General features: G+C 52.5%; 2 protein-coding genes across 5 annotated transcripts; one reads left to right on the top strand and one right to left on the bottom strand.

The window, feature by feature from the left end:
* Positions 1-1,906: 1,906 nt before the first annotated feature.
* Positions 1,907-10,350, bottom strand: Ntn5 (netrin 5). 2 transcript variants are annotated; one of them, XM_031386646.1, is made up of 7 exons: positions 10,308-10,350; positions 8,444-9,088; positions 5,289-5,477; positions 4,960-5,109; positions 4,584-4,637; positions 4,108-4,188; positions 1,907-2,498 (listed from the first exon to the last, which is right to left on the bottom strand). In XM_031386646.1, the coding sequence occupies exons 1-7, from the start codon at positions 10,339-10,341 to the stop codon at positions 2,071-2,073; spliced, it is 1,581 nt and encodes a 526-aa protein (XP_031242506.1). In that variant the 5' UTR covers positions 10,342-10,350; the 3' UTR covers positions 1,907-2,070. The 2 variants fall into 2 exon arrangements, with proteins under 2 accessions (XP_031242506.1, XP_031242507.1); XM_031386647.1 differs by lacking the exon at positions 5,289-5,477.
* Positions 2,084-17,904, top strand: LOC116102218 (galactoside 2-alpha-L-fucosyltransferase 3). Of its 3 annotated transcripts, XM_031386648.1 has the most exons (5): positions 2,084-2,520; positions 7,362-7,480; positions 9,831-9,920; positions 10,960-11,071; positions 16,080-17,904. In XM_031386648.1, exons 1-5 carry the CDS (start codon positions 2,514-2,516, stop codon positions 17,150-17,152), a joined length of 1,401 nt encoding a protein of 466 aa, XP_031242508.1. In that variant the 5' UTR covers positions 2,084-2,513; the 3' UTR covers positions 17,153-17,904. The 3 variants fall into 3 exon arrangements, with proteins under 3 accessions (XP_031242508.1, XP_031242509.1, XP_031242510.1); XM_031386649.1 differs by lacking the exons at positions 7,362-7,480; positions 9,831-9,920; positions 10,960-11,071; XM_031386650.1 differs by lacking the exons at positions 2,084-2,520; positions 7,362-7,480; positions 9,831-9,920; positions 10,960-11,071 and adding an exon at positions 15,644-15,815.
* The last annotated feature ends 238 nt before the right edge of the window (positions 17,905-18,142 follow it).

The raw sequence follows: 18,142 nt of genomic DNA, 5'->3' as shown, positions 1-18,142 counted from the left end.
ACAAGTGTCTGCTTTCTTAAATTATTTATTGTTTATTTAATGCACATGAATACACTGTAGCTGTCTTCAGACACACTAGAAGAGGGCATCAGATCCCATTACAGATGGTTGTGAGCCACCATGTGGTTTCTGGGAATTAAACTCAGGTCCTCTGGAAGAACAGTCAGTGGTCTTAACTGCTAAACCATCTCTCCAGCCCAAGTGTCTGTTTTCTTAAGCCATATAGTACAATGAAAAATAGTGTTTTGAGACAAGGTTTCCCTGTATAGTCCAGGCTGACCTCCAGCTCCAACTACAGCCTTTCCTGCCCCAGCCTTCCAAGTGCTAAGATTACAGGAGTACAACAGACTTTGCTTGAATCTCTCTGCTATACCAGGCCTCTTTTGTTTGTTTGTTTGTTCGGTTGGTTGGTTTGGTTTGGTTTGGTTTGGTTTGGTTTGGTGTTTTTCAAGACAGGATTTCTCTGTATAGCCCTGGCTGTCCTGGAACTCACTCTGTAGACTAGGCTGGCCTCGAACTCAGGAATCTACCTGTCTCTGCCTCCCAAGTGCTGGGATTAAAGGCGTGCACCACCGCTGCCTGGCTTTACACCAGGACTTTAACCTTTGGACTTTTGCTGTTGTTTTTGAGATAGGATCTCTGGTAGCCCAGGCTAACCTCTAACTCATTCTGTAGCTGAAAATGAACTTCTGGTCCTCCTGCTTTGTAGCTCTTCAATGCTGGGTTGATAGGCATTTACCACTACACCTGGTTTACAGTGGGCTTGTGGGGGACCAAACCCTACCCACGTTCATGCTAGGCAAGCACTCTACAAGTTGAGCTCCAGGCCAGCCTGTTACTGTTTCCAAAAACCTTTCGCTCCATCTGGAGTTCCTTTCTCCCCTTTCTTGTGGGTAAATTCCTACTAGAACAAATACAGACTTCAGGGATGCCCTGCCACCACCAAAATGAAGTCATTTGGCTATGCTGGTGAGGTGGACAGAATCTGTCTTCTTTGACGTCTGGTGGCCACCTGTGCCACCCCCATTACTGCACACAGACAGGCAGGGCTGGTGGAGGGAGGGGAGGAAGGGCCTGGTCGGCAAGTGGTACAGATGTGGATTTCACACCAATTTGCTTCGGCTGCTAGAAACAACATTTGAGTCACAAGGAACACATAAGGCTCTCCCTGCTCTGGGCTTTCATCTCCTACACGCAGGCTCTTGGGTGGGAGGCATCAGGGCCAGAGGTCCAGCAGCTTGGGTGGTTCCCACAACCCCTGTGAACTTCCTTAACCCTCTCTCCCTGCCCTGAACGCCCACTACCTCTGTATCCTAGCAAGATCTTCCCCATCAGAGTGCTCACAGAGGAAGGGAGGCCTCTGGGCTTTCAAATAGTAACAGGAAACTCATAGGGTGCTTGTTCTGGGCCAGGCCTGTTCCAAAGCCTTAATGTAGATTATTAAGTTTTAGCTTCAAACTGCACTTGTTAAATAATCCCTGGACTCCTCATCCTCTGCCTCCTAAGTGCTGAGAAGTGGGCCACCATGGCATTATCTAGACTATATTTCAAGACTAGATGATATTCGAAGCTCCCCCCTGCTCCCCCCTCCCATCAGAATAATAAAGTATCTAAATGTCAAATTTTTTGGATCAAAGACTACTGGGCACCTTTCTCAAATTTCTTGCCTTTTCCAGCCATACCTACTCTTTTGTCTTTTGACTAATCACCAAGCAACACAATCTAACTAGGACCCAGTGACTCCACCGGAGTCCTTTCACTTCCAAGTACACTGGTCACTTTCTCCCAGGTAACTTATTTAGAATTTATGCTTGGAATAGCAAGGCCTTTTTTTTCTCCCCCGGTTGCCTTGGAAAAGACTCTCCCAACACCGATTAGGGGTAGGGGTGAGAGTCTGTAGACACAATTCCACAGGACATGAGACTTTATTGTGACAACCTATAAGGCTCACAGGCCAGAGCGGTCACTTCCGATCCCAAGGTTGGCAGAGGCACATGCGGCGGAGTGGCGTCACAGGCACTGCAGCTTCTCATTGGCTCTGCTCACTCACACCTTACACAGTAGCTCACTTTAGTTCCTGGGCTCAGGGCCTGGTGTGGGTGGCCGCAGGCTTCGGCAGGCGCCACCGCGCTCCTTCTGTTGCAGCCGCCGCAGCGGCCGGGCCCACCGTGGCCTCCAGGGCAGAGCGAGGCCGTGGCGGTTCAGGATGAGGCGCGCAGGGTCGCCGTGGTCCTCCGTGGCGCTGCCCAGCAAGAGGTAGTCAGCGCCAGGGCGCAGGCGCAGGCAGCCGCAGGCCAGGTCGGCACGGGGCACCCAGGCCTCCTGGCCGCCGCGGCGCACGGGCCACGCACGCTGTTTGAACACGGCCAGCACGTGTACGGCCAGCCGCCACCAATCGGGGCCTACCGCCTCAGACAGCGGCGACGACGAGGAGGAGGACGACGACGAGGACGACCACGCTGAAACCTGTGCGGACTCTGCAACCTGGGCGTGCAGAACTGAGGGAAGACACCATGTCAGGCAAGTGGGAGGCTGGCCCTGAGGAGTGAGGGCAGGCCTAAAGGAGATGACTCCACTATGCAGGGGCGGGAAGGGGTAAGCAAGGGGCTAACTAGGTGGTTCTCAACTTGTGGGTTGTGAGCCCCTCGAGGGACTGCCCATCTTTTTCACAGTGGCCTCCTTGGACCATCAGAAAAACAGCTATTTACGTCGCGATTCATAACAGTAGCCAAATTACAGCTATGAAGTAGCAACGAGAATAAATTTGTGGTCAAGGGGTCACCATGACAGGAGGAACTACATTTGGAAGGTAGAGAACCACCGGTCTAGAAGTACAAAAGGGAGGCCAGGATCAAAATAGGGAAGAACATATGCCGTGGTCTAGGATGGTAGACGCCAGTGATATGTGAAGTGGGTGCGGGGGTGGGGGGAGAGAAATTCAGGATCATGGTTGTAAGGGCCATGTGAGTTGCAGGACCTGGGAGTGAAGGGTGGGAAATTGGTGGGGGGCGGTGTCCAAAATTGGAATCAGGAAGAGTATGTGAAGCAGGGTTTCAGGGTTGTGGTTAATAAGAAGGGTGAGGGAGGCAGAGATTCAGAGTGATGCTCAGCAGAGATCAGTCAGGAAGTGCCTCCTAAGGGCTTCAGATAATGCTGGCTGGAAGTCTTGGGAGTCATGTTACTATTAGCAGTAGCCTCAAGATTCCAGGGTTACTTTTTTGGCAACAAGATCCCACTAAAATGTTGTAGCTGGTCTAGAACTTACTCTGTAGCCTAGGCAGATCCAGAACTCATTGCAGTCCTTCTGCCTCAGCCTCCTGGGAACTGGAGATTTTGAGCCTGCCCCAGCATGCTAAGCTAAATCCAGAGCTTTTAGTGTTACACAGTGAGGTTCCCAAGAGTGGGAGCCTCAGGAGGTGGGCCTTGTCGGAAAGGCTCTGGGGTGAACTGGCTGTCCAAAGAATGAATTGAGTGCAAAGGCCTGAGACTTGACTGATGGCATGATACTATGAATCAGTGCTGTGTTGGGGAGGGCCAGGAAGACCTTGGGGCTAGGCACTGGCTAGCAAGGCAGATCTGTGGATCTGAGGATGGGAAAAGCCCCACCTCAAAGGCATGTGACACTGAAGTCAGCTGATGATCCTGAGGGCAGAGCAGCCCATACTCTGGGACAGAAAGAGGTGACCAGGAGTGCTTTGTACTTTTCTGGCTAGGCCTGACCCCTGAGTATCTGAGAGTGGAGCTCATGGGCCTCAGGATTGGGTGCTGCTGTGCATGGATGGGGAGGGAGGCAAAGGCTCAGACTTGAGACTGGAGAGAACACGGGATATGACAAGGCCTTTTCTTCATCTCCACTCCTCCTCTTCTCCTTCCAGTTCCCAGAGAGATCAGGCTAAAGGACAGGGTGCACAGCAAGTACGAGAGTATGGAGGACCAGAAGATGCAGGAAGCAGGGGGGTTCCTCCCACTGTCGCCCTGCATTGTCTGCTGTCCTGTCTCATTCATCCTGGTGAAGAACAGTCCTTTGGGGTCTAGCATCCTTTCCCATTTATAATAAGGAAATGGAAGGATGGGGAGAGGGCAGGCCTGTTTTCCTCTCTCACTTACCATAATCCTGCTGACAGTACCTCTGAAGGCTCATGTGCACACTGTTGACGGAGACATTGCAATAGCCTTGACACTGTGGGTCTGGAGAGGGTCATGCTCTCTGCAATGGGCTCCCATGGCCTGGACCACAGCCTATCTCCCCTCCCTGTTGCCACAGACACTGAATTGTCTGCACCCCCAAGAAGGGCTGGAGGCCAGTCATGGTGGCACACACCTTTGATCCCAGTACTTGGGAGGCAAAGGCAGGCCAGTCTCTGAGTTCAAGGCTAGCCTGGTCTACAGACCAAGTTCCACCAGGGCTACCCAGAAAAACCCTGTCTCAAAACCCCCCCAAAACAAACAAACAAACAAACAAGACCAGACCAGACTAAACCAAACCAAAACCCAACAAAGACAGGCTGGGTACCCTCTGGACCTCCTGGTCATCCCATCCCAGACCATGTTTACTGCTGGGAATGTCTGTGCCAACCTCTTACCTGATTGAGATGCAACAAGGGTAGTAGCAGGGGTAGTCGTTGCCTCTGGAATTCCTGTCAGACCAGAGGAGAAATGCAACTTAAACTCTAGGAATCAGCACTAGGAATCCAGGCATGCAACTCTCAGGGGTACAACCATCTTGTTCCCTCCCCAGGATCCACCCCTTCCCTCTTAAGAACAAGGAGTCCAAAACCTTGGCCTTCTTTCCAAGATGGAAGAGTCCATAGTTTCCCACCCGAATTCTCGGAAGATTCAGAGTTCATCCACTGCCATCCAAAAGCCAAAGCCACACACTTCAGTTGTGCCCTGACACCTGGATGCCATCTCCCTCCACCCGAGTTCAGGACTTATGACTTCATGTGCTCTAGGACTCACGTTGGCAGGGCATCCTGGGTGAGCGGCTCTGCTGGTACCCAGGACCACAATGATTGCATGTCAGGCCTGTGACCCCTAACTTGCAGGAGCACTGGCCACTGGTCTGGTTGCACATCCCTCCTGTTGCTCCAATTGGGTGGCACTGGCAGGCTTCATGATAAAATGAATGAATTACGTGGGCCAATAGGCTCCCTACAAAATCCATGTCCCATTCCCCAAACTTGACAATCTAAACCCTAGCTGCCTCCTTCACACCCACCTCTCTGCCTGCCATTACAGAATCCTAGCTCTGTCCTTTCCCCTTTGGCTTGGCTTCAGACCACACTCACCCCTGCATGCCTTGTGACTAGTGATGGGCTGGCTCGGGTCCCTCCAGAACCCTGGCTGGCAGTAGTGGCAGTGCCTCCCAGCTGTGTGGTGGCGGCATCGCTCACACACACCCCCACTGCGGCCACCTGACAACCTGAATAGCTCAGAGTTGAATCGGCAACGTCGGGCATGCTGATTGCAGGAACAGGCTGGGAACAAGATGGGGTCAGAAACTGTCACCCAAGCGACACATTAGGGCTAGATCCGTCCCCCATCCCTGGCTTTCCTCCTGCCATCCATCCTGTTCTCAGGAAAGATGGTAGGTCCATGGTGTTAGAGACTCGTTCCCAGGATCTCTTAGTTCTCAGGGTAAACGGTGGTATCCCAAGGGTTCCCAGTGAGTCAGTGACCCTCCTGAGAAGTCATCGTGCTGAAAGAATGGGCTGAGCTGGGGCAATCCCTGCCTCTGAGCAAAGGGGACCACTCTATCCTATAGCTCTGTACCTCTATAGACTGCAGGCTGGCATTTGCTCTGTTTACTTCCAAGGAGCCTAAGATAAACACGCTTAGCCCAGAGCATGCTCTAGGCCCATAGTGCTCCTGTGCACTAGGCACCATGGACCTAGTGTGTGCCATTCAGGACCTCCCCATCCCCATCCATAGGTGGGGAAATGAGACCTAGAGGTGAAGACATCTGCCCAGGGCAGCACACCCTGGAGGGAGCCAGGAGCAACATCAGAGCTGTATCAGCACCCTGTGAGCTCCCACAGGGACCCCAGGCTCATCGAATCTGTGCACTCCCCTGAGAGAATCTCTTAGATTCCTGAAGGCAGTAACTGTCTAACCCACACTGCAGGGGTCTCTTTGACCACCACAGCCAACAGGGTAACAATCCATGGGGGGAAGAAGATAGTTCTGTTCACCGTGACTCTAGCTGGTGTTGGTTCAAACTGAGAGTCTGACCCCCAAGGAGTTTATTTTAGGCATAGTTAATTATGCACAGCACAATTTGGTGACGTTTCCTGGTGACAATGCACTCAATCCTGTGTGCAAAACAGCTTAAGACATGGAAACTCCTTGTAAGTACAAGAGTGACATCTTTCATAAAGATTTAATGGGAAAACAAGGCCAAGATGAGGGTGTGGGGAGGACTTGGTGTGGCGCAAAGGCCACTAGGATATTACCCATGTCCATTCCTAACCTCCTGGGTGTGAAACAGGTAACACAGCTCTCCCTGGGAAGCGACTGTGCCTCCCACACCCACTGCTTATCAGAAACACTAGGAAACTCCATCTATCTGTTTGTTTGGTGGGGGAGAACCAGCTCAGGAAGGAGCTCCTTCCTCGTGAAGCCCCGACCAACCTAGAACTCGCTTCCGTCTCCTGAGTACTGATGGAAAGGAGAGCCTACCATGCCTGGCGCATTCTTGGAAACCACATAAACTGCTGTGCATGGTAGGCACACTTTTAATCCCAGCACTCAGGAGGCAAAGGCAGGTGGATCTCTGAGTTCAAGGCTAGCCTGCTCTATATAGTGAGTTCCAGGGAGTGAAGACTGCGTGGTGAGATATTGTGAAAAAAAGAAGAGAAAAGAAAAGAAAACCCTAAAACAAACAACAAAAACCCACTCACATAAGTCAAGGACTCATCTAACATCCCCAGGCCTGAGGTCCTGTACTTCTACCAGGAATTCCAGAGAGATGTTAAGCAGAAGACCTGGTCACTCTATGAAAAGACTTGACTTAGAGGCCGAGAGCCTGACCTGGTAGCCCCCTGGAGCAGAGCAGAGCAGAGCGGAGGAGTCATGTGGTAAGGGTAGAGGAAGCTGTATGTTCTTGAGAAGATGAGTCCCTCCCCGGAGCCTCAGCTGCTCCCTGTCCGGGGAGGCTCTCTGCTGTCTCCCAGGATTTGGGTGGTTCTGAGTGGCAGGGTTGCTCCAGTGCCTCTGTACAGATGCAGACTGTAGCTCCTTTCTGACCCAGAGTAGGGTAATTGCTTTGCCTCATGTCCCCTTCTGAAACAACCTGACAGGCAGGGGATAGTCAAGCTACCTCTCTGTAAAGCCACAGGAGCATGTCACTGCCTCTCATCCAGGTCCCCAGGGCTGCACTTGTCTTACTGTGGGTAGCTGTGGTCATACTCAGGCATACAGCCTCCCTAGCACCCAGACCCTGTCCAAGTCCTGCATGAAGCCTGCCCCAGCGTCAGGACACGTGAGTTTCCTCTGCTGATCCCTTGGGTGGTGGGGGGACACTGGTTTCCCTGAAAGCTGAGGAATGTGTGCCTGTCTGCATCTGTCTGTCAGTAGATTAATTGTCCACAGGCCTGAAGGTATTTAGACTTCCTTCCAAGGTCATAGCCAGAGGTGGTTCTGGAGGCCAGAATGCCTTTTGGGGGTGACAAGTATCTAAGAATCAGCTCAGCTCTGCATCCTGCCAAGCTCCTTTCTGCCTAGGATTGTCATCATGGTGGGTGCTCAATGGCAGGGCTCTGTTCTCAGGGCTCTGCCTCCCTGGATTCTCTGCAGCCTTAAGGACAGTGTTCTTATCACTTTACAGCATAAGAAAACAGGTAGAGAGGTCAGCTCTCTAGCCTGAGACCACACAACTGTGAACAGAGGAATTGAAACTGGACCACGCCATCTGCTAAAGCTGCTCCTAATTGTGTTTAGGGTCACCTAATATGGCAGCATCCACTGGGAACTGGGCAGAGAGTCATAGCAGGTCACATAGCTTTGTGTTAGTGGATGATGACTACAGTCTCCTCATCCAGACAGTAGGCTGGCAGCTGGTGGTCCATCAGAATGTTTTATGGTTAACTATTCCCTGTGCCGGCTCTCCCAGGAGTCAGGAAGTATGTCTGCCTGTGCCCTTACCCAAACCCACTGCCACACCAGATCCTGGGATATGATCTGCCCAGGACTGCTTTGGTGTGCCCACTGGTTACATCTGGTGGGTGGAGTCCCTGACAGAGGGTTTCCTCTGTGTGTGTGTATATGTGTGTGTGTGTGTTTCTCTGTGTGTCTGACATGCTTGGCAAACAAGGAAAGAGAACCAGACCATAGCACACTGTGAGAGCAAGCAAGGAAAGGCATTTCTGAAGGAAGCGAGCACTCTGCATGCTTTGGGACAAGGGGGCAATGCATATTGTCCTGGGGGCCAAGACCCAAGACTTACGCAAGCATGGATGAGGATGCTGGGGTGTGGCAGGTCGCCAGGGCCAGTCTCGATGGGATGGGCGACAGCTCTCACACCCTGGGCCAGTGGTGTGGTGGCGGCAGCGGCAGCGTGGAGGCTGGGCCCGAGTGGCACAGCGGGCAGCGTGGCCGTGGCACTGGCAGCGGCCTCTTACTCCAGTGGTCACAAGCCCTGCTTTTCCCCCAAACTGCACACGGAGGTAGCTGGCCACTATCCTGGTCTTGGGGCCTGGTGGGGAGTGAAAGATTACCTTCTTGGGGCCTCCCAGAGCCCCAGGCCAGGCAGGCCTGCGCCATAGTGGTCTCCAGGGGCCCCCAATGGCCCAGGCAGCAGAAAGAACCAGGGCTGGAGGTCCTGCAGTGCAGAAACGCAGGGTGACAGATGTCAAGAGGAAGGAACCGTCCAGGTCCAGGGTCAGACTACCATTGCAGGCAGGGCCAGAGCTGGGTGCAGGAAGAGCACAGGTGTGAGAGCAGGGGGCTGCTGCCTTGCCAACCAACTGGATCACTGGAGGGAGGCAAAAGCGAGGACGTCCTCCTGAGTCATAGCATGGGTCTGAGGAGGCCTGGCTAAGGAGGAGCAAGAGGCTGAGGGCAACGGGCGTGGTCACAGCAGAGCCAGCACCTGTAGATAGAGGTGGCAGATGGAGTCAGTCGGTCTCCACCCTGCTGAGGATTCCTCTGGACCCTGCATTCCTCCAGGTCCTGCCTGAGCCCCCTCCCCAGCTGCCTTGAAGCGAGGAAAATAGTTCCATCTGGGGAGAATTACTGTTTATATAACCCAGAGGGAAAGAACGCAAGCAAAATCGAGAATTTTGCCTGAACTAATCCAGAGCTTAACACCCCAAAGTTATCCATCAGTGTCGAGGGGTAGAGGCCCTGAGGAGAGGGTGAGGGTAGATGAGGAGCCAGCAGGACCAATAGATGTGAAAACCTAGGAGAGCGAGTCAAGGAGGAGATAGAGGAGAGTGGCTGAGGGAAGAAGCACACAGAGAAGAGGAGCAGAACCCAACACAGATCCCGGGGAAAGCCAGAGGGCTAGACAGGGCAGAGCAGAGGACAGAACGTCCGGGATGGGTAGTTGGATGGCATGAGGCTAGGATTCTCTGGGGCTGGGAGGGATGAGCAGGTAGGCTCAGAGACAGGCATGAAAGCCCAGGGGCAGGACAGGAAGAGGCTCAAGAGGGAGAGGAGAGCTGGTGCTCCCTGGCAGGATATCAGAAGAGGAGGCCTTGGCCCACGTGGGTCAGAGTGGAAGCCTTTCCCACATGGGGTTCTAACCTTGTTCTCCACACCCAGGGCACGGAAGGGGAATTATTGCCAAAAAGCACTGGCCAGCCCTCCACCCTTAACCCTTTCCCCTCCAGGTGTATAGCCAGAGAAGAGAGCTGAGGGAAGGTTGTGGTGGTGGAGCTGGAAACCAACAACTCCTTGGAGTTGGAAAGCAGACCCCTCAGGTACTGGAAAGGCAGAGTCTGGCCTTCCTTTAGGGCTCTAAAGGAACCTTTTGGGACCCTGCACTTACATTTCTGGAACTTGCTGGGAGGTGGCCCCACCTACCACCCCAAATCTCAGACCTGGATCTAAATTCCTACACTCCCCACAGCGCTCAGCACCCCCCTCAGAGCAGATGGGGGAGCTGATACTGGGGTATAGATAATATGGGAGGAAAGAAAAATAACAGGAGGTGGCATAAGGTGTGTGCCTGATGCCAAGGCACTTAGAAACCAGAAATATAGAGCCCAGGGAGTGTTAGGAGCCAGAGGACTAAGGCTCCCAATTCCCCCTCCCCCGTAGGGCTGGGGATCTTGAGACTTTCCTGAGCCCCGTGCATGTACCCTTACCTCTGAACTTCACAGCCCTGTGCTCCACTGACATTTCCCATGCAGGGTGCCTCCCTTGCCCAATCCATAGGCGTGGTCCCTGCCCCTAGGAGTCTGGAGCCATTATGCACCCATAATGATGGGTAGCATTGATGAGCCCCCATCCCCACCCCCAGCCACCTTTCTTGCTAAGTAATTTCAGGGTCCCACCTTCTGTCTCTTAACACTGTTAAGTACCAGGCTGTGAATTCTCTGGTTTTTTTTTTGGGGGGGGGGGTAGGTAGAAACTAGCCCCTGCCCATTTGGGCCTACAGCATTTCTACATCTCAGTGGCAGGCCCAGCCAAACTCTGTAGGCCTATAGCCTTGCTGGGCCAGTGGGATCTATAAGGGACCCCACCTGCTGCCCCTCAGAAGCATGCACCTCCTACCTGGTTGTTAGGGCCCAGCCATTGATCAAACCTGCCTGGAGAAGAAAAGAATTTCCTGTAGTCCGGCATCCCCACACTGTTCTGTAGGAGCAACACTTGGTGGGCTCTCGGGAGGCGTGAGAATGGCTGTTCTCAGGCCCAGGCTAGTGGGGGTTCTGGGCGGGAGCTGAAAGCAGAGCCTGCAGAATCCAACGCTACTGCCCGCCCCAAACCCTAGCCAACAGCAGCAATGCTTTCCCACAGGGACCCTTGCCAGCCATGCCACCCGAGACTGCGTGGAACAGGAGCACTGTCGCCCCCAGCAGGCTTGCAGCCTGGTGGCCCAGAACAAGCTGGCCCAGAAGGAGCCAAGCAGGTAGGGGTACAGCTGCAGCTGGGGGTCCTTGGATTGGGGTCCCAGCCTGTTCCCACTTGCCACAGCCCCTCTTACCTCGGGAGTTTAGCTTGCTAGCTCCTGCTTTTGACTGACCCCAAGTCAGCCAGCCCCTCCCTGTCCTGCAGCCTCCTGCCCCTCGTGTGTTAACTCAGTGTTAAGGTCAATTGCTTTCAAGCTCTAAAATTCCCAGCCCTAGACCAGCTGCAGAGGAAACCAGAGGCCAGTGCTGTCTGCAAGGAGGGCAGTGGAGAATACTTTCAATCTGGTTGAACTTGGGGAGGAAAAGAAGGTAGCAAAGGCCAAAGGCAGCACCCCTGCCCTACCCCAGACTGGTGGATAAGGCCTGAAGCACTTACACAACTGTTGTGTTCTGAATATCTGAGCGTTGTGGCTTCCCTCTGAGCAAGGCAGGAGTATGTGTGGTTTTTTTCTTGAGTGCCCATTCCATTCACAGCTACTGTCTTGTCAGTGTGTAGAACCCACCCAGGACAAGACTTGGGGACCTGGGGCCCTGGGAGTAAGAGATCCCTCTATACTGCCAGGTGACACTTGAGGATCTTAAGGAGCAGGGACAGGGACAAATGAGAGCTACAAGACCCACAGATGCCGGAGAAGTAAGCTTTAGGAGAAGGCTCAGGCCAACAGATCCCACATCCGAGAACCTCACAAGGGCAGTGTGAGCCATAGGGTGACATATGGGACCTCCCAGGTCTGCCCCAGCCTTGGCACTATCAGGCCACCTTCTAGACAGAAAGACAGGAAGCTGGTCTGTTCTGCAGACAACAGAATGGCTCGCTGTGGAGCAGAAAGGTGCTGTGGCTTTAGGCCATCCAGAGAAGGTCTGGGTCTGTGCGGGATTCTGCCTGCCTAGTGTGGTAAGTCCCTAGACTGTCTACAGAGGACGCTTTCCTCCTCACTGTTCTGGGTGCCTGAGCTGGTTGGAGGGATTACCTCCAGAAGGCATCCGTTGTGTGAAAGCCAAGCCCACCCAGGAAGTGGCTGGTTCTCAATTCATGGGTGCTATGGAGCTCCCCAAGTATCAAGACCTTAACCCTCGCAGGGCCTGGCTTCGGGAGAGCTCAAGCCTGTTTGCTGTCCACAGTAACTCTGGTGGAGGGTCTCTGCAGCCTCAGGCCAAGGAGGTGGGTAGCACAGCCTCCACTCTGTGGGTCTTCCACGCCTTGTGGTGGAACAGCCTCCAGAGGGCGCTCTTGGCATAGCCGGATGAAGGCTAGGCCTCACCTCAAGATGGCAGCAACGGGCACTTCCCTAAGCAGCTGCCTTTACCAGGAAATGTTCCAAGAGGTCCACTTTACCAGGAGGTCCAGTCCCTCTCCCGGAGCTGCACGCTGTCTTGAGCCCTTTCTCCTCTCTGCCCGGGTTCTCTGGCCTAACTCTGCTCCATGGTGCTCTGGCTGTGCTGGGAGATCCGCTTTGAGTTGGGTGGAGAGACAGGAGACAAAAGAAAATGACTGGGATGAGAAAAGAAGGAGCTGGGGTAGGGGAGGATGGATTTGCTTTGCAGCAGATGAAGCAGTGCAGTGCCAGAGTTGTATTTCCGTGAGACCTGGTATGTGTGATGTGCTGTGTCCTGTAGTCAGTTGCCAGGCTTTTCTGGGAACCCTAGTTAAACTCCAAGAATGTTCAGACTTCTAGAAGTGGTCAGGTTACCAATAAACTAAGGTCCTGGGATACAGAGAATCACAGGAGAGAGCTGATATCAGTATGGTGGGGCAGATATCAGTATGGTGGGGCAGGCACCTGAAGACTTTGCAGGGCCCTGAGAGAGCTGGAGTCTGGGTGCATAAAGAGACTCTTAAGAGTGGAAGAGGTTGCTCACCCTGTCCTTAGTCTTTTTTCTGCTGCTGTGATAAACATCATGACCAAAATCAACTTGGAGAGGAAAGGATTTATTTTAGCTTGAAGTTTACAGCCCATCATAAATGGAAGACAGAACAGGAGTTCAAGGCAGGAACTTGGAGGCAGAGACTAAAGTGAAGCCCATGGAGCAGTGCTGTTTAGTGGCTTGCTTTCTGTGGTTTGCTCTTCTATAATCCAGGACCACCTGCCCAGAGGTAGCACTGCCCATGGTGAGGTCAGACCTCCCATAATAATTAATCAGGAAAATGCCCCTATAAATTCTCCCGCAGGCCATCTGATGGAGGTGTTTTCTCAGTCGGAAAGGTCCTGAGTAACTTATGTCACATTGATGAGAAAAACTAACCAGCATAGATGAGTTGTGCATATCAGAGTCCACACAAGTCCAGCATGCCAAGGCAGAGCCTGCAGGTTACAACCATGGTCTCCTCGGTGAGGGTGCACTGCACGGTGCCCACCACAGCCAGTCAACAGCAAAGGAAAGCACATGAAGAAATGGGACTTTAACACACTGCTGGTGCTTCCTGAAACCAGCAACCATAGGGCCACATTCGACCCAGCAGTGCCACCCCAGACAGGTGCTCAAGGGAACCAAAAAACATCCACGTGATGCCATAACAGAATTGTCCATAACAGGCAGGAAAGAAAGTAACCCATATAAGCTAGCATAGTGACAGGCCGAAAATGAGTGGGAGTTGCCAGGCCCAATGCTGTACACTTCCATGTACTAACCATGTGGCTCAGCAAGTCACAGAGACGAAACCAGCTTAGCTAAATAAGGTAGCAGGCGGGACCCGAGCCAGGGCTGTGGACGCACAGTCTTTGGGATAAAGCAGGTATTAGTCAGCTCTGAGCACACTAGAGGCCACACTGGTGGAACTAGGAGAACACCGACATGGGTGGATTCTTTTTTTGTTTTGGTTTGGTTTTGGAGATAGGGTTTCTCTGTGTAGCCCTGGCTGTCCTGGAACTCACTCTGTAGACCAGGCTGGCCTCGAACTCAGAAATCCACCTGCCTCTGCCTCCCAAGTGCTGAGATTAAAGGTGTGTGCCACCACCGCCCTGCCATGGGTGGATTCGTGGTATGCAAATTCTATCCCAGTGAAGCAATTGCCAGAAAACAGGCTGAACACAAACCTACATATAAAGGCCAAACTGATAAGGCCTACCTACTATTATATAGTGTTTCAGAAACAGGAAGCTGGCATTGCCCATCCCCCGAGTCCTGGCCCAGAAGCAGGTGCTTGTCTCACTTGCTATATTTGACTGCTCTTGGCAGGCACAGGTCTACCCAGAGCTGCAGAGTCAGGAGCTCTGGGCAGCTTGAATCTCTTATAACACAGAGAATGAGAGAATGCAATGCTCATGGTACAATGGCCAGTCTCATCTTACAAAAGAAGAAACTGAGGTTCAGAGATTAAGCTGAACAATGAAGCTGAGCCCACAGGAAGCAAAACCACATATGGCAAGTCTAATCTGTGTAACCATGACCTGTTCCAGACTCTGTAATGCACAAGTGGAAAATTTTCTTTTGCCGCTCCCATGTTCTCCTAGCCCACTAGCAGCTGGCATGTACCATAAGCAGTCATTCCTGGTGGGCTGGGCACAATGGGAGGATATTAGAAGTACAGCCATTAGTGATGTGGGTATACTGCAGGCCCACAGTGGCCATCTGAAACCATAGGCAGTGCACAGACCTATATGCTTTTCCATTTCCATAAATTCCTGTAGAGCTTATAAATCCAGCATGGTAAGAAACAGCTTGAGCAAAGTAACTATAACAGTGCTAAGATAAGAGCTCCATGGATGGGTGGAAGCACCCTTTAGTCGGTGTACCCTGCTAGTTTCTCTGGTTTTGTTTGTGTTTTCTCGAGACAGGATTTCTCTGTGTAGCTCTAGCCATCCTAGAACTCTCTCTGACTGGCCCTGAACTCAGAGATCCACCTGTTTCTGCCTCCCGAGTGCTGGGATTAAGGTGCAGGTCATCATTGCACAGCCAGCCCCTGTTAGTTTTTCTATTTAAAGGAGCTTCTCTGATGTATCAAATCTCTATGATTATTATTCTTGCCCTTTGGAGCCGTTATGAAGTGAGGTAAGGTTAACTGGAGCGTAGTGCTGCAAATCTCTTCAGAGGGAAAGTTAACTTTCAAGAGCTGATTGTCCCCGTCACTTTGTCACTTTGTGGCAGCCAGGCATTGAGCTCAGGAATCAGGCTTGCCTGGAAGTGCCTCTACTGGCTGAGTCATCTTGCTAGTCGGAGCACAATGGGCCGGATAACAGCTCAGTGACCAAAGCATGCAGAGCATACAGCCTGATACACTGGACCAAGGATGACTCACCAGAGCTGGGGTGGGGGTAGGGTAGGGTGGGTGCTAAAAGAGTTCATCACCCTCTGCACAAAACTTAGAACTTATAGATTATTTACTTCTGGAAATTTCCACTTAATATTTTCCTTCTTTCACTCTCTTCCTTCATTCCTTCCTTTCTTCCTTTCTTCCTTTCTCTCTTTCTTTCTTTCTTTCTTAAAGCATTATTTATTTATTTTATGTGCACTATAGCTGTCTTCAGACACACCAGAAGAGGACATCGGATCCCATTATAGATGGTTGTGAGCCACCATGTGGTTGTTGGGAATTGAACTCACGACCTCTGGAAGAGCAGTCAAGTGCTCTTAACCACTTGAGCCATCTCTCCAGGCCCACTTAATATTCTCAAGCTATACTTGCCCCAAGTAATCGGAACTCTAGAAGGTCAAACTGTGAATAGGGAGGGGCTATTGGAGCACACCAAGTTTTCATGTCCTCCCTGAAGTAACTGTTAGGATCATGGAAATGGCTGCAATCAGGTAAGAGATGGTTAACCGGTAATTTTCGGTGATTATACCTAGTCATACTCATTGAACTGGTGACAAAAAGATTGAGAGAAGTACAGTAAGACCCATTACTATTTATTGCTAGTAAAGGGTAAGGCTGGCCTCGGAGCCAGACAGAAACACTTCCTGAGTGACTGTGCTCTTAGACCGCCACGACATGCTCCGTGGACAATTAGATGGGCTGGGTAAAAGACTCCGACCCCTGCCATGCATCCTGACTCCTGTCTTCTCTTACAGTGCTCCAAGGACTCAGGACCATCTGCCCACCCCTCTCCACCTTCTACCTCTTCTTTGTGATCTTTGTGGTGTCTACCATCTTCCACTGCCACCAACGCCTGGGTCTGGTCCCTGCCCCCTGGGCCTCGCCAGCCCTTGTGGTCTTACCCCCAAGACACCTGCCTCGGGAGGGCATGTTCACCATCAATGTCAGAGGCCGGCTGGGGAACCAGATGGGCGAATATGCCACGCTGTTTGCACTGGCCAGGATGAATGGACGGCTAGCCTTCATCCCTGCGACCATGCACAGCACACTAGCCCCCATCTTCAGGATCAGCCTCCCGGTGTTGCATAGCCACACAGCCAGAAGGATCCCATGGCAGAAATACCATCTCAACGACTGGATGGAGGAGCGCTACCGCCATATCCCCGGACACTATGTGCGCTTCACAGGGTACCCGTGCTCCTGGACCTTCTACCACCACCTGCGCCCAGAGATCCTGAAGGAGTTCACCCTGCACGACCACGTGCGTGAGGAGGCCCAGGCCTTCCTGCGAAGTCTGCGGGTGAATGGGAGCCAGCCGAGTACCTTTGTGGGTGTTCATGTGCGCCGAGGGGACTATGTGCGTGTCATGCCTAAGGTGTGGAAGGGCGTGGTTGCTGACCGGGGTTACCTGGAAAAGGCCCTGGACAGGTTCCGAGCACGCTATTCATCTCCAGTTTTTGTGGTCACAAGCAACGGTATGGCCTGGTGCCGGGAGAACATCAACGCCTCCAGAGGGGACGTGGTGTTTGCTGGCAATGGCCTTCAAGGATCGCCTGCCAAGGACATTGCATTGCTCATGCAGTGCAACCACACTGTCATCACCTTGGGTACCTTTGGGATCTGGGCTGCCTACCTCACAGGTGGGGACACTGTTTACCTGGCTAACTTTACCCAGCCCAGTTCTCCCTTCCACAAGGTTTTCAAGCCAGAAGCAGCTTACCTGCCTGAGTGGGTGGGCATTGCTGCTGACCTGGGACAGCCAAACACAAGATCCACTAGCCATGCCTCAGCCAGGGCCCCCAAGAGGCACCAGGGGGCCTTGTTGTAGTGTACTTGCTCAAGATCCCATGTGGATTTCCAGTCCTGTCTTACATGCTTCTCAGCTTAGCGACTACAGGTCAGTGATGTCACATCACTGCCTTCCTGAAGCTCTGAGCACTGCCTGGGCTTAGCGCAGCAGCAACACGCACAGGTGCTTTGAGCTCTTCCATGCCTACACTGTTAGCCACCATAGGCCTACCATTCACTGCATCTGGAGTACTGTCTCATGGAGGCCAGTGTGTAGTTAGGGTTTCTATGGATGTGATAAAACACCATGACAGTAAACAAGTTGGGTAGCAAAGAGCTTACTTCAGCTTACACTTCCACGTCACAGCACATCATTGAGGGAAATCACAGCAGGAACCTGGAGACAGGACCTGATACAGGGGCTATGGAGGAGTGCTGCTTACTGGCTTGTTCTCTGTGCCTTGTTCAGCCTGCTGCCTCATACCACGCAGACAGTGTAGCAGGACATTTCCAGCACACTTGCCTTGGAGCACAAAGCCTCTGAGCTACCTCAGTCCCTGCAGGGGACCTGGTTACTGTTCCCTGCTCTGGTCTCATCAGGTGTGATGGAACACAGAGGCACTTTTGGAGGTGAGCAGATGGCAGTGGGAGCCATGAGAGGAAGGGCGCCCTGCCCAGCTTCATGTTTGCTTGGCCTTGCTTGAACAAAGATACAAATGGCCTTTACTTTGTAAAGCCCTAGGGAGGGCTGGTAATCTGCCAGTAGCAATAAATGCACGTTCATCCAGCAAATATTTACCCAGCTCTTGAGTGGGTTGAAGATGCCCCAGTCCCTCAGCAAGGGAGAGGAAGGGGAAGCCAAGTAAGCAGACTCACTGCACAGGCTAAGGGTGGCCTGGTCCATAGTGTCTGCTCCTCAGACTCCCTTGCTGATAAGGAAATAGGGTCTCTATGGCTGTAACTGGCTAGGATGAGGTGGTCCATAGCACATTAGAACTGGTGACTACAGACACACTAAAGGTGACATAGT

Source organism: Mastomys coucha, unplaced genomic scaffold (genome assembly GCF_008632895.1).
Source record: "Mastomys coucha isolate ucsf_1 unplaced genomic scaffold, UCSF_Mcou_1 pScaffold21, whole genome shotgun sequence".
In the NCBI taxonomy this organism is placed as follows: domain Eukaryota; kingdom Metazoa; phylum Chordata; class Mammalia; order Rodentia; family Muridae; genus Mastomys; species Mastomys coucha.
Note: the sequence above shows the minus strand (reverse complement) of the source record. Positions and strands in the feature narration are given on the sequence as shown.

Bases quoted from the DNA above. Each gene is read 5' to 3' on its own strand.
- LOC116102218 (XM_031386648.1), top strand. The intron at 7,481-9,830 runs GTGAGTTTCCTC...TTTCCCCTCCAG, and splicing joins CTGCCCCAGCGTCAGGACAC to GTGTATAGCCAGAGAAGAGA. The intron at 11,072-16,079 runs GTAGGGGTACAG...CTTCTCTTACAG, and splicing joins GCCCAGAAGGAGCCAAGCAG to TGCTCCAAGGACTCAGGACC.
- Ntn5 (XM_031386646.1), bottom strand. From the start codon at position 10,341: ATGTCAGTGGAGCACAGGGCTGTGAAGTTCAGAG. The intron at 5,478-8,443 runs GTAAGTCTTGGG...TCTTGTTCCCAG, and splicing joins GCATCCTCATCCATGCTTGC to CCTGTTCCTGCAATCAGCAT. The intron at 5,110-5,288 runs GTGAGTGTGGTC...TTTATCATGAAG, and splicing joins TAGTCACAAGGCATGCAGGG to CCTGCCAGTGCCACCCAATT.